General features: G+C 39.5%; 1 protein-coding gene across 1 annotated transcript; it reads right to left on the bottom strand.

Moving 5' to 3' along the window:
* Window positions 1-284: 284 nt before the first annotated feature.
* cfap92 (cilia and flagella associated protein 92 (putative)) lies at window positions 285-13,738 on the bottom strand. The gene is made up of 16 exons (XM_040158984.1): window positions 13,609-13,738; window positions 12,861-13,127; window positions 12,447-12,649; window positions 11,984-12,203; window positions 11,762-11,881; window positions 11,484-11,588; window positions 9,582-9,766; window positions 8,514-9,379; window positions 8,204-8,398; window positions 6,587-6,860; window positions 6,343-6,507; window positions 4,302-4,490; window positions 3,796-3,946; window positions 2,229-2,443; window positions 516-664; window positions 285-400 (listed from the first exon to the last, which is right to left on the bottom strand). Exons 2-16 carry the CDS (start codon window positions 13,117-13,119, stop codon window positions 364-366), a joined length of 3,333 nt encoding a protein of 1,110 aa, XP_040014918.1. The 5' UTR covers window positions 13,120-13,127; window positions 13,609-13,738; the 3' UTR covers window positions 285-363.
* Window positions 13,739-14,692: the final 954 nt, after the last annotated feature.

Here is a 14,692-nt window from a genome sequence, read left to right as displayed (position 1 = left end):
GGCTGGCCTGTCTCATCACTTTGCGATGGTGAGTTACTGTAGCATCAGTCTGCCCTCAGTCAAACATGAGAGGATGAAGAAGTGGCACTGCTCAGAGGGCGTATTCTAACCTCTTGTCATGTAAACGCAATGATGGCTGAAGCTCTTGGCAAGTGACCATCAACATCACCCGTTCGAACTTACAAATAGCCCCTTTAACTTCAGTGCTACAATGAATTATTGCACATTTCTGACAGAGAATCTTCACAGACAGTTATTGCACGGAATACTGGTTTTAATGCTTATCAGGTACAGTTTTCATATTAGGGGCATACTTTTGAAAAGCGAAGATATTCTTCTCCTTGTCTGTCAGAGGCAAGGCAGTCAGTTGTACAGGAAGGAATGCTGCCTACTGAATCCACTGTAAGAAGCAACAGAACATAGCATATTAAGACAAAAACATTTTCATATTTTCTCTAGTATCTGTCAAGCTTCTTTTTTTTTTTTTTTTAATAAAAGTTATAACTTGAACTGACAAATAGTGGTCCTTGTTGTAAAGGGAGATATGTCTGGGGATGGCGTTGTTTTTGCTGCTGAAGCTGCGGTCCATACAGGGGCCTGGACCCAAAGCCGGAGCCTCTGCTTTGTTATCAAGCAAGTTCATCACAGATAGTTGAGGCAAAGGCTGTAACACAAAAAACAGATGTTGGCTCACCAACTAAGGGTTATTACAGTCAACTGCAGCTAGAACCAGAAATGGCAAACTGAAAAAACATGTTAGCAAGCGTGGTGAAAAAAACAAACATTAAAGCAGATATTATTTATATTTTTATAGCTTATCAAATGACAATGTGAAAGGGAATGCGCACAGTGATGAACCTACAGAGAATTATGACCAGAATCTGCACATCCCCTTGGCTTTATGGAGCTTTATAGTGCGTTTCAGCTCATTGCTTGAATGCTGTTCAACCCACAAATTTTGGTTCAATCTCACCGGTCTCATAGCGTCATATTCAGTCGCAGCACTCAGGATGTTTTTGTGATTTAAAAAAAAAACAAAAAAAAACAAACAAACATTTTTTTGTGATAAAATTCTAAAAACCCACCGTTCACTACCTGCTCATCACCAAACAGCAGACAGAGCTAGGAACATAGGTGAACATAGTGGAGCATTTAGCTGCTAAAGAGCCGGATACTTCTGGCAAGTGTTGGTAGAGACCAAAAACAGAGATAAAAGAGAGTGACTATTTGACTTCAATTTACCAGCTGGCCAAAAACACATCTTCAAATGACTTATAATGTCTTGTTGTAACTGCCCAATGTGTAAATAAGCAACTGTTTTCTAACAAGTTAGCCATATCCACTTAAAAGGTATGCTGTAAACTGTATATGTATACAGCAATGACATATAATGATGTCAATTTTTTTACCAACGTGACCAAATATCAGTTATTGCACATTTAAGAAATCTTTAAAAATGTTGTATAAACAAATAAACAATTTTCATAGACAGATTAACTTAGTAGGGGTTCTTGGGGCAAGAATTAGCTGCTTAGGGCCCCTATTAACCCCCCATACCTTACACCTTCTGTGCAATGTCTTCATTTTTTATACACTGGAATACAACCAGACCCCAGATTTCCTGTGTGTTGGTTTAATTAAAAACATTAATTTAGGAATATGTAACATATTAGCATAACATTGGAATAATTAAAAACCAAGAACTACATCTGACTCCTAGACTCTCTGTAAGACAGGGCCTTAGGGTTAGATAATAAGGTAGCAACTGCATTAAAACCCTTACAACATCACGAGATATTAGGTGTTAGCTCAAGCCATGAGCCAGAGTACTGGACCCCTGGGTTAGATCACCACTTTGTCCGTTTTGCCTGACAGGGTCAAGTCTTGATATTACTGGGGCTGAACTGTTAATATTAAAAAAATATAATATAAATCCCCCAAAATGAACACATTGTAGTTTATTTTTTGAAATTACAGAAGAGACGTCAGATATTCTGGTGAATTTCAGGTAAAAATGTCTCATCATTAAAACCCCTCTACAAACAGATGGAAGAAGAATCAGACAATGTGGAAGGACCTACAGATTTCAAGATATCATTCCACATTAACAGCATTTCAAAATAATAGCAGCACATCAGAAAATGTTCTGCTGTCCAGATATTCCTGAGACTTACAATTTGTGTGTTCATCATGTCATCTGCTCTGTCCAAACCCGAGTCATATTGTACCTTCAGCATCAGGCCTGGTTTCCTCAATGAATACTTCTGAGGCTGATCTTTCAGTATATCCTGAATTATCCCTGAGTTTCCTCCCATGTGACACTTAAACTCTGGGACGGTGCCGTTGTCTGGCTGGGTGCTGCTGCTGCCGGGAAGCAGTTTCTTCAGCCAGCGGCTGTACTGAGCTTTGGCTGCTTCAAGCTGTTCCTGCTGTAGAGAGTCTCCTGAAAATCAAAAGCACGGCCATGGATTAAAAAACTAAACTGAGTTTATGCTTTACTGTTTATATAACTAATGAACTAAACAGGCCTGAGAATGATTTTACTGCACTGGATGGTTGGATAAACACAACAGCACAGATATTATTGAAGTTCCTCCCTGTCCAAATTTATTCTCCAGTGTGGTGTTGGATTGTGTTACTCAGCAGAAAAGACTGATACTGGCTCAAACATCCGCCATCTGGAGCTTCAATCAAAACATGTCAATACTGGCTTTCAAAAGCTTATAGTCCAGACAGTTATAGGGAAAATTCCACTCTTGGATACTTTTAAACTATAATATTCAGTGCATTCATGCTAGCTACAGCCCTATTCTGCCATAGCCATTTGTGCCAGATGAGCTTATGTTATTCTCCATTTACTTACTGAAAATGAAATGGCACAAAAGCAGCTTGTGTGGCAAGAAAGCAATCTACCATGTGTACCAACTACATCAAAAAAAAAGGATACTTCCTAGTGTTTCGCATAGCTTGGAATGGCTGAATATTAACTGTTACAAGTTGTCCAAAGACACACTTTAAGCTTAGCTTTAGTTGTACTTAAATGTTTAAATGTAGGCAAACAGCCTACATTTAAACCCTTTAACTGAACAAAACACATATAACCAAACTCATCAAATGTAACAAATTATGTGTAACCAGACATGACAATCTATTGTTGTCACCCCCAATTCCACACCTGCTGGCTTGCTGGGATATAACATCCACTGGATCTATTATCTCGAAATTGCTACCAGCAAGTAATTCATAAAACTAAGGTAAAAAAAAAAATCCCTAGTATACCTTTAAGACTAACACATAAATAGAGTGTAAGCAAATGGCTCACTTACCACTTTAATTAATAATACTATAATAAAAGTATCATTCGGTAATGTAATACCGTTATTTAAGTGTAATTCTTGGGTACTTTTGGCTTCAGGTTTTGGCAGCTACGCCCCAGAGGCCGTCATGTGGCCTGCAGTAAGTAACACCTTGTGGCTACATGACATTCTGGTGTATTGAGGCAGCTGTTTGTGGATACATTTCTATCTCCCCAATGATGCATTTCTCCTTGTTTGCCTGCTGAACTCTTTGATACTCTGGGACTGATACCAAGCCATGACATTTACAACTGATGTCTTAGATAGCTAGAATGGAAATATCTCAATGTGACATCTTGTTGTTAACATTTGGCCAGTTACTCATTGGAAAGGTAAAATACACCATCATACAAGAAATTGGATGTATACATGAAAGTTATAACACTTCTAGCAGTTGTTTTATGGTACACTGATGCAGCACAGCCTAATACATCCATACCAGCCAGGTGAATGGTGACAGGAAGTGTGCTGAAGAAAGAGGGAGGTTTGCTGTAGAGCTGAAAGTCCTCATAGCGCTGGCTCCAGACCCATATGTCCCGTGAAAGTGTGGGCTTCAGGGTGTTGGCATGTAGGATGTTCTCTCTCCATGGCTGGGTGCACAGTGAACAGTAGCATTACCAACTGAATCCTCCACTACTATCACTGGACACCTTTGGAGATTAATCAGATGTTTCAAATTCTTTTAAAATGTTATTTTAACTGCCACTGGGACAATAAATTATTTTGTGGCCAGGACAACTGAAGCAACAGCAAGGATAATATTATTAGTCATGTCATGTTACACGCTATTCTATCCTAATCTCATACATACTGGGTCATGGAGAAAGAAGGATGAGTAAACAGTGATAAAAATTGTATCCCTTTGCTAAATTCCATGGGAATGCCAATAAACTGAGCATTCCTGTTGCTGTAAAACCTCGCACTGCTGGAAGATGTGTGAGTCACCTTCCTCAGTTCCTCCACACGAGCCTCATCTGGGTGTCTGGGGTGCAATTTGGACTTGTCACTTCTCAAACTTGTGAACCAAACTGTGGAGGGAGCAGCAGAGCTGGAGTCAGTTTTAGAAGTCATGTATCCAGGCTCCACTGTAGCACTATGGTACTGCTGACTGTAGGTGAACCTCCGCCCCGGCACCTGAAGTTATCACCAGATAAACACAATACATATACGTTCTTCACTAGACACTTGATTTCTTTCTGCGTTCCAGCACACAAAAAATATAATAACAATTTCTGATTACAGGTTTAGATTATTATTATTATTTGTCATTCCGTTAGGCAGGTAGGCGGTGGGTTCCATCCATTTATATCTGGCACAAATATATACTGTATTAGTAGACTCTTGAAACTTGCTTGAGTTATGTCATCATTACAGTGAACAAGTCCTCATTAATGTTTGTACCTGTTGCATCCACGTTGTGTGGTAATGCAGTTTAAAGCAGCATATCTGATTTTGGCCACATACAGTGCAACAAGCTATAAAAAAAGCACTGACATGGTGTCATCTTATAAAGTTGTTATCGCTAACCTGTAAGCAAATAGTTGCCTATTTACACATCTTGTGGTGGATAGGCAACTATTTGGCGTTGTGTTTCTGGTCCCTTTACTCTTTGCTCAGTTTTAGTCTGCCCCCTCTCTTGAGGCATCTGGCTCTTTAGCTGCTACAGGATCCACTATATTAATCATAGCTAAGTTAGATAGCTGAGAGAATGAACCCAACAGTACATTTGAAGGCTGTAAAACTAAAATAATGAGCTAAAAGATGCTAAAACATTCCTGTAAAGCTGAGGGAACTGCAGAGTCAGGTGATAATTCTTGGTAGGTTTGTCACAGTGAGTGACTCCTTCCACATTATACATAGTCATTTGAAGAGTCTGAACTAGGGCTGATTCATGTTGTTTTGTTCAGTTCAGTTTACAGGTTCACTAACTACACTAACTGTAGTTTGTTCACTTTTTTCTAAGCTAGGTGATCGTACAACAGCATCAGTATGTATAGCAATAAGTGAATGTATCAGCGTTTATACTGCCCTTCAGGTCAGTGGTAAGTTCAGCATGCGGCTGGTTACCTCCTTTATGTTTTCATACATGTCTGTTTGTTTGTTTGTTTGTTCATTCGTCAGTTGCACAAAACTGAGTGGAGGGGTTGGGCATGGACCAGGGAAGAACCCATTAAATGTTGGTGCTGATCTGGCTAAAAGGGGCGGATCCAGGGATTTTTAAAATCACTTTCCTTAGCATTGCGAGATAGGGCATTTTTCAACCTTTTCGTCAGTTTCTCAGGAAATAATGTATGGATCTTGATGTGAAAAATCAAACATTTATGGTGTTGAGATCTATGAGTTTCTACAATTTGGTACAGATCCAGATAATAATCCCAATCAGGTGCTGCTAGACAGACGTGTATGATTGTTTGGCTTTGGCAGAGATATGCCCTCTACTGAGTGCCATTCGAGTTAAACCTGTTACGTTCAGTAACACTAAGTATAAAACTAGGCCTATACAACCACTGTTATTAAGGTTAATAGCTCAGCAGTCAACTATTTATGTTTATATATTTACTAAACACCTTTAGTCTGAACTTCATTATCTCATATCCATGATACAACTGAAAAAATCTGATTCAGTAACCTTTACAGTTATGGATTTCAAAATGCAGCAACGGGGTTAGCAAAGTAGTTAGTTGTCTTGTAGATTATACATCATTTGTAGTAAATGTGACCAAACATGCAAACACTGTCATGGCCCTTTAACAGCAATTACAATATCCACTTTACCAGATGTGTATAGAACTGGGTTATCAAAAGAAACCTGGTAAAAACAAGGAGACTACACACACAAAGAACTAGAAATCAAACATCTTTTTTAGTTTAAGGCAACAGTGCTACCATGAGCCACCAAGCCATACCCTGATATACTGAGGTGCACCGTATATAGCATGTATCTATAATACAGTCCTGTACATTATATCCTATACATTAATCAAACCTTAGCCATCTCTTTGTGGAGTAGCTCCTTGGCTTGCTCATTTGAGTTGAAGGTCTGGATGCTGTAGTTGTGTGCTGGCCTGGTTGCAGCCTGATCCATCCTTAACACAGCAACCTCTGGCTTCTGCAACTGCTCACTTTCCTCTTGCACCTTGTGAATATTTTCCTGCAATATACTGAAACACATGAGTGGCTCTGTTAGTGAATCAGATTCTACTCTATTTACACTATTAAGGACTCCAGACCTGAACAAAGTCTCTGACGTGCTGGAATGGCATCTGCTGGCTGTTGTGTTTCCATCTGACATATTCTCTGTTGTGTGTGTCGAGCGGTGTATGTCTTTTCACACTGACAGGCAGAGTGGTCAAGTCCATCTCAGTGTTTGCGCTGGCTTTTTGCTTCCACTGCTCAGCATATGTGCCATATACCTTGCTCATGCTGATAATCATGTCAGCTGAGGGGAAGAGGTTATAGTGCACCACATCTTTGAGTTTCCTGACTTGGCACAGCTGGCTTAACCTAAGAAAAATGAAAGTAAAATAAAAACTCTATTGTGTAATTTATTACACATTTTATTCAAAAATATACATGGTTTTTCATGTATACTTTCAACTTCCAATAGATTCATGCAAGAGTTTAAATGATCATACCAGTTTTTACAAGTTTTAACTGCTCATCATCATCTACACTACACATCATCATGTATACTTTTGTTTGACAAAATAATTTTGATCCAAGGATTACGTACTAGCTATATTATAAAACATGAATAACTCTACCACTGTTGAAAACCATTAGTTTCAGTTGAAGGAACTGGTGAGCAGAGTTTGAATGAAGATTTTTTTTTTTTTCCAAGGTCAAGAATAAACTTTCACACTTAATTATACTTTACATTTGTGCCGACCATTTTCAAATATCTGCGGTTCATGAGCATGGACATTCATTCTTGACCAGGCACATTGTGTGTGACAAAATAATCTCAACACAAAGGTTAAAGGTTTGAGATGAGATTATTAAGATTTCTGATTGTATTTTTCCTACCAGTCCACGCAGCCCCTGTTTTCCATTCATATCCGTGTGTTATGAAAAACAATAAACAAACTGATGAGAGTTGTTTGAGTTGTGTAGTACCTAACAATGAACATAAGAAGTCTGAATACAATTCTAACAAATTCTTAAAGCTGCACTAATCAATATTTTTTTATATGCCCATGAAACCCACAGAGAATTATCACCCGACTCTGTAATTCTCCTCAGCTCTATGGTACTTTTGTGCCATCTTTCATCTCAGTGTTTTGGCTTTACAGCCCACAGTTTTAATGTTTTGGTTCAGTCGCATTACTCTCATCAACCTCGTTCCCAGTCAGCAGCTGTTTTTAGTGAAGAAGCTTTGATAAACCCAGTGTATGCTCCCTGCCAAGTATCAACCAGCAAAGTTAGCAGCTGCCTGGTGGCCATAGTGGAGGATTCAGCAGATAAAGGGGCCAGATACATTCTGAAGAAATTGGTGGGGTCCAAATCAGAATTAAACCGAGTTTGAACATTGGACTTACATGCACCACATAACATTACATTCGTCAGAAACACAACTCAAAATGAATGATAATGTTGCTCCAAGTATACTGGATGTAGTAATAGGAACTTGTTTGCTAACACAATTGCCTTTATAAAGTGATACTAGAGGATCACTTTACAGCTTATCCTGTTGCTACCAAGTGGCCAAAATCAATTAATGATGCTTTAAACACAGCAGCATTGTTTGCTGTGATGTACAATATTTTTGATTTTTAGTTAATTGGGTAGAGCATGCATAATCACTGGCCTGGTCCTTAAATGCCATTATAATCTCACTAAATGAGTACCTTGACAAAGCCTGGAAGCAGGGTTGGGGGACCATGCCTCTAATGTAGACCAGGGGCTGTCTCATGATGGTCTGTAGTGACTCATATAGATGGATAGGACTCAAACCCACATCTAATGAGTCATAGATGCGCTTGAAGAAACCCAGGTTTGAATTGTAGAGGACGATCACCTGCTCTTCCTCACTCCCACTTAGCCTACGAAACACAACACAAACTGCAGGGTTCTCATTGGAATTTAAACACTCTATCCAAATGGACAGCACAGCTGAAAACTGTTAACACAGGGTGTAAGGGCAAGATATGGGCTTACTTCATAGGAACAGCCTCCCAAAGTCTCCTCACTGCTTTGTGTTTCAGCCCTTCAAGAACGAAGATGTGTGTCCTCTTATCTAGCACATGGAATCCTGTAACAAAATCCAGATCCTTGCTCTCATCATGCTTGAAATTCATTAGGCCTCTGTAATTTGATAGAGCTCTCTCTATATTTTCCAGTGAGTGTGAGCAGAGACGGAAGGCTGATGCATTGATTCTGAGGATCTCTGATCTAAGCTTGGTCATAACAGAGAAGTTGTTGTAATCAAAGAGGTAGATGATGCGCCCAAATGGACAATCATAGGACTCCGATTCCCAGCTGTCATTCTTAACATTCAGTGGGAAAGCTATCTCAACTTTGACTTTGAGTTGAGAATTGGCATCATAGTAATGGGCCTGTGGCATGGGATCTCTGCTGGCTGCTCTGTCTGTCATCTTCCTCCATGCACTTCTCTCCCTGCCCAGCTTTGGAGGTGGGGGGCAGCATTTGATTGGTAAGTGCATCATTAGACTTTTCTTCCCAAATAGCAACTCTGACAGGTTTAGGCTTGCAATCCCATAAGAGTTAAAAACCATCACTTTATGTTTGAATAGTGCTGCATTGCTCAGCATGTCATCATCCGACCCCATGCAAAACACTGTTGGAGTTTTTGGTGTTTCTTCCAACTTTCTGTCACGATCATGAACTTCTATCTGCAGAGGCCGACTGGAGAGGAACTCTTGGAGCTCTCGAGGACTCATCAAGCCAGTCAGGATCACATTTACATCATTGAAGTAGATGTTGGTGCCATGCTTGTGATAGTTTGTTCTGTGCATGCTCAAGTTATGGAACTTGTACTGGCAATAGACTGGCATGCATTTTTCCTGGCAAAAGGGAGTAAACCACAGAAAGACTTTTATCAAAGCTCCATGCTCAATGTTAAAGTTTGTAAAACAAATTGTGTATAATCAGAAAAGCGTAATAGTCTATAAGGAACAAATATATTCAACACAAGTGTACAGCATAAGTACAACACATATCATTTTAAGATATAGTTAATAAAATGAAATATGATGGAAATCACACCTGTAGGATGTTGAAAGGGACTGGGGATGAAGGCATTGAGGTGGCTGACAAAATTGTGATGACCAGTGGATTGAGTTCAGCTTTCAATTGGTCAGATACTAGAGGTCTGTCCAGGGAGATGTTGCACATGACCTCAAATACACCAGATGAACAGACTGGGAAGCGTTCAGTCACTGAGGTCTCACCTGGCAGTCACAGAAATAACAGACTACAAAATATTTTCTTTCATGGTTAGCATTGTGTCTGAAGTTTTAAATCTTAAAGCCTTTTTAGGATTGAAAGCAGGGAACTACCACTCTGAGCCACTACTCTGGCCAGACCAAAATATCAATTCCCAATATCAATAACAAATTTTGGATAAATCCCCATGAAAGTTGCCACAGATATTTGAGGTCTCCAAAGGATGAATGCTAATGACTTTGGTGATCCTCCGACTTTCCTCTAAGCTAAAATAAGGTTGACATTTTTACTTTTGAGTGGAATAATTCTATTGGGATTGCCAGGAAATTTTGTACAGACATTTATTTTCTCCACAGGATGATTTATAATAACTTTGCTGATTCCCTGATTTTTCCTCTATCGTCACCATCTACTCAAAATGAATTTTTTGGGCTTTTTTTCTATATCGTAAAATTTATTTTCATGTTTATATTTTGAAAATTCAAGAGCAACTCAGAAAATGTGCCTAATATTGAACTGGCAGCTGATGTAGCCTATACTGGTGCCGCAGCTGCTGGCATTGATGCCGGTGAGAGTTGTAATTCTGCAAACTTCACACTTAATACATTCTGATCTCCGCTGCTCCGCTCACCCTCTACTTAGTTTGAAAAACGTAATTTATGTCTTATTTCTTTTTTATCCAATGGGAAAAAGTTCTTAACAGCCCTTTAAATCTCAAAACAAATTATTATGCTTGGAGACTTGCTAGTCTCCTTCTATTCATCAAATAATTTCACTGTATGAACCGTGAATCTTTCAGAACAGCTCCCCGCTGTCAGAAAAGCACACAAGTTCAGTTATCTGTTAAATCCAGGCATAGTGTCAGAAGATGTATTAATGAAGGTATCCACGCTGCGCCAGCTGTGTGTAATATTAGGTAGTTTGGGAGAGCAGTGAGTGTATGTTTGTGCCATCGAGTTGGTGAGTTATTTCCACTTGTATCTCACAAGTGGAAATAATTTACTGAAAACAAGTGCTTCTGCTTAAGTAATCTGCATATGTTTTTATTTTCCTATTTATCTTTTATTTAGTTCCTTGCTGTGCGCCCCCAGGAGGTCTTAAGTCTTAATGTGTCAGGCCAGGTCAGGGCCAGAATTGTTTTAAAGATAACTGCAGGTACGGGGTCGGTTCCAATGCTGTGCTTTGCTGGTGCACGGAGTGTTTGCAAAACTGGGGAACGTACAGGAGTCTGGACAAGAAATGAAAAATGTCGCCCCATTTTACGTTTTAAACACATTTCTTATTTTTTCACTGCAAACAGACCTAGATAGATTTTTATTTTTGAAACCCACAGGACCCCCTGACTGTCAAAGTGTACTTACTATGCAGACTACACAGTTTACAAGATAAATCTGAGAGGATGCAAGATGTTTAGCAGGGCAGGAACTACAAAAAAAACATAGTGTTTCTGACACCCATAGAATGATGTTAATTTTTCAGACTTTCTTCTAATTTTTGCCTTTTTTTCTAGTGAAATACTGGATATTTTTACTTATTCAGGCCCCCCCCAAAAAAATAAAGACAAAAGTGACTCTGTGGTTGAACTGGCCATAACCAGGAGGCATATTAAAGTGATAATGAGGGGTAGCAAGTATACACTGCTTTGTTGTAAGGGGTCACACACCTAAGATTTGGAAACCACTGCTTTAATTGCTTTTCAGGTGAATAGAAATGTTGACTCACCTGCCAACAAACGGGTGGGACTGATTTCAACTGATGTGGTGCCATTCTTTTTTATGTCCTCAAGGTAATATGCATCAGTTTTTACTGGGAGAGCCAAGTTCTTGTCTATACAAAAGGGTTATGAAGAAACGTATTTATCATGGCTTACATGGAAATTTATTTTGGCAAAGATATTAAATCATAATGCATACATTATTCACTCTGTTGAAAGCCCTTGAAAACTGACTACTTAAAAGGTAAAAAAAAAAAAAAAATATATATATATATATTTCATTTACCTGTTTCTGAGCCCACCTCTGAATCAGAATTAAACGACATACTACATTTGTGTTTTTTAGATGTGTTTGACTTCTTCTCACATGAGACTCTCAGTTTGTTTACCATAGTTTTGATGCCACCTTAGGGTGAAAATAATATTTTCAATTTATAAGTTGATATAAAAAACACAATACACATTGAATGTTTTGGTTGTTTTGGGGCGAGTTGAAATTTACGCTTACCACACATGTCTGTTGCATCCTCAGGTTGATCCTGTGGCAATCTAAAGGCTTTCAGTCTCTCATAGCGGGCCTGGCTGGACAGTTTGTCCTTACTGTTCCATATCTTCAGCCCGATCTTATGAGGAAGTAGACTGATCAATGTGTCCTTGTTGACTCTGACATTGAAATTCTGGGTCCAACCAACCCATGTCTGATCTCCTTCATCCCATGTTCTCAGAATCTGTTACAAAATTTAAACATTCAGTTTTTTTCATTCAAGGCACTGAGATGTTATTCAACAGTAGGATGTTTTGAAATGTGTTTGTCCTCGTCCCCATGATGACGCTAATAATTCCTGTGCAGTGGCACGTCATTTACTGTAACTCTAGACGATACAGCTGCTTCACTGATGTACATTCAGGATGTTCATGAATTGTTCATTAAGGACACAAACACAAACACACATGCACCAGGTCATGGTTACCTTGAACTCTTCTTCTTTGTACATTTTTGCTACTGGCCCAAACACTACTAGATCCACTTTAATTATCTCTGTATCACCTGGAAACAACTTGTATTCAATATGATAACAGCTCTGAGCTTTATAGGCTTTCGCCAAAACTGTAGATGAGTCTTTATTGGTTTTCTTGGCCTTTTCAGGAGCTGCAGGGACATCAATTTCTTCCCCTAAAAGGGAACAAATGTTTATGAATGAGACAAAGGATGAAAGAAATCTGTAATCTCTGTTTCTTACAATATGCTGTAGTAGAGTTTTGTAGCACACTAAGCACACTAAGAGTCCCACAACAACTCACCTTAAAACTTTCAGTTTGAGTACTTTTCAACATCCCTGTGTAGCTAATATTAATCTTCTATGTTTTCTGTGTGACAAACGTACCTCTTGGAATAGCAAGGGCAATGTAAGCTATCCATTTGATGTAATAGGAGCAGTCATCTGTCTGTGATGTGATATGCTCAGTTGAACTCGACCTGTTTTCCAAACCATGCTCCATGGTTGACAAATCAGTCTCAAGAAAAAGGACATCTTCCTGTCCTTTATCTGTAAGATCGCCATCATCACAGTCCGGCTGTGAATTACACAGAGCTGTCTCCAAAATGCTGGCCATGAGGTCTGATTCCACTGCAATATTTTCCATTAAAAACGCTGTAACAAAAAAAATAAAGGGGGGGGGGGTAAATGAAGAAGACAGCAGGGGTATTTTTTATACTTTTTATACTTTACCCTTGTCTATTACCATGCATGAATTGATCTGTTGATTGGCCTATTCCCTCAAAATGCAATACCCTCAGAATGCCTTCATTTCAACGAATATTCATGAGTAAATTGATGTAATTTTCAGGGAAATAAATAAGGGATTCCGTTTCATGGTGAGCTCAAAATAAGATTCTGACAGTAGTTTTGATATTTGAACTTGCTAGCTATAACTAACAAGCTCTGCCTGGCGCTGTCTTACCAAGGAAATAAATGAGCTCAAAATGGAAATGTTGGAAACGCAACAAAAGACTACGCCTAAAAAAAAAAAAAAAAAAAAAAAAAGGCCGATATGAAGAATCCGAAGAGCTAACGCAAGGAACTTCTTGCAGAGTTGAGTGAGAACTACAGCCCACGTATCAGTCAGACCTACCTCGGGCGCTTCTTGCCACTTCACCTGAGCTACGAGCTGCCAACGCAGTTTACTTAATCTAACGAATGTCACGCGCTGTGCTGAAGTGCTGAAGTCGGCCAAGCCGTCGCATAGATTTCCACTTATGTGTTTCCCGGGTGCACCCCGTCGCCACGGCAACCACCGTAGTGCAGGAAACGAGGTGTTCAGCTGCCCTCACGCGCCGTTGGGACTGTCCGTACCGTAGAAGAGAACGATTCCGGAAGTCGGAATGTTTCAGTTCAAGTTTTATTTGCATGGACGTCATATCGCCAGAGCCACAGTGAGTGTCACAACGGTGGACTGATAAAAAACAACAACAATTAAAGCAGAAACATCTGGTTAATAAGAGGGGAAAAAATAATTTGAGCCTTGACAAGAAAACACAAGTTTAGGAAATTGTCCCCATACGGTTATAGGCTATGACATGTCAAGGTAGCTGCCCTAGTATGTACAAAACATGGACAAGCCATGTACATCATGCTAGTTCCAGAAAGACCCCGCTTCACTTTCTACCGCTGAGGACGCAGAGGTGTTACATTGAGGTGCGGAGTGCAAGGGAGGACATTTAGAATTTTGCAGCAAGCCCACCATTTTCATAACACAACCCTAGGCTAGGTGTTTTGCCACCACACGTTTTCTTCATATCATTAAAAAGTATTACTGTATCACACACGGGATTTATAGGGTACCAACTCTTCAAATAAACTCACGAAAACGCCCCCGAAAACTTAGAGAACTCAACAAGAAAAAAAAAACCGATAGCCTAATATAGATATAAGCAAAAATTTAGACACAGGCTAATATACCCTGTGTAAGGCAGAGATGGATATATGTCCAATACACCTGGAGAGGAACTTCAAGAATTTATGGACCATGTGTTTACTGATGAGCATCACATTCAGAAGCTCCAGGGGGACAAACGAGCTCGTTACATCAGGGACAAAGCAAGCTGCAAAAATGTGCAAAAAAGGCCCTGGCTTGCGTTTTAGCCCTGCGTACAGACCATGCTGTAAAAATTCTCGAGTCAAAAAACCCCCCCCAAAGACAGTATACCTCCGCTGCA

Source organism: Xiphias gladius, chromosome 21 (assembly GCF_016859285.1).
Source record: "Xiphias gladius isolate SHS-SW01 ecotype Sanya breed wild chromosome 21, ASM1685928v1, whole genome shotgun sequence".
Taxonomy (NCBI): Eukaryota; Metazoa; Chordata; class Actinopteri; order Istiophoriformes; family Xiphiidae; genus Xiphias; species Xiphias gladius.
The sequence above is the reverse complement of the archived record's forward strand: the minus strand, read 5'-3'. Positions and strand labels throughout refer to the sequence as shown.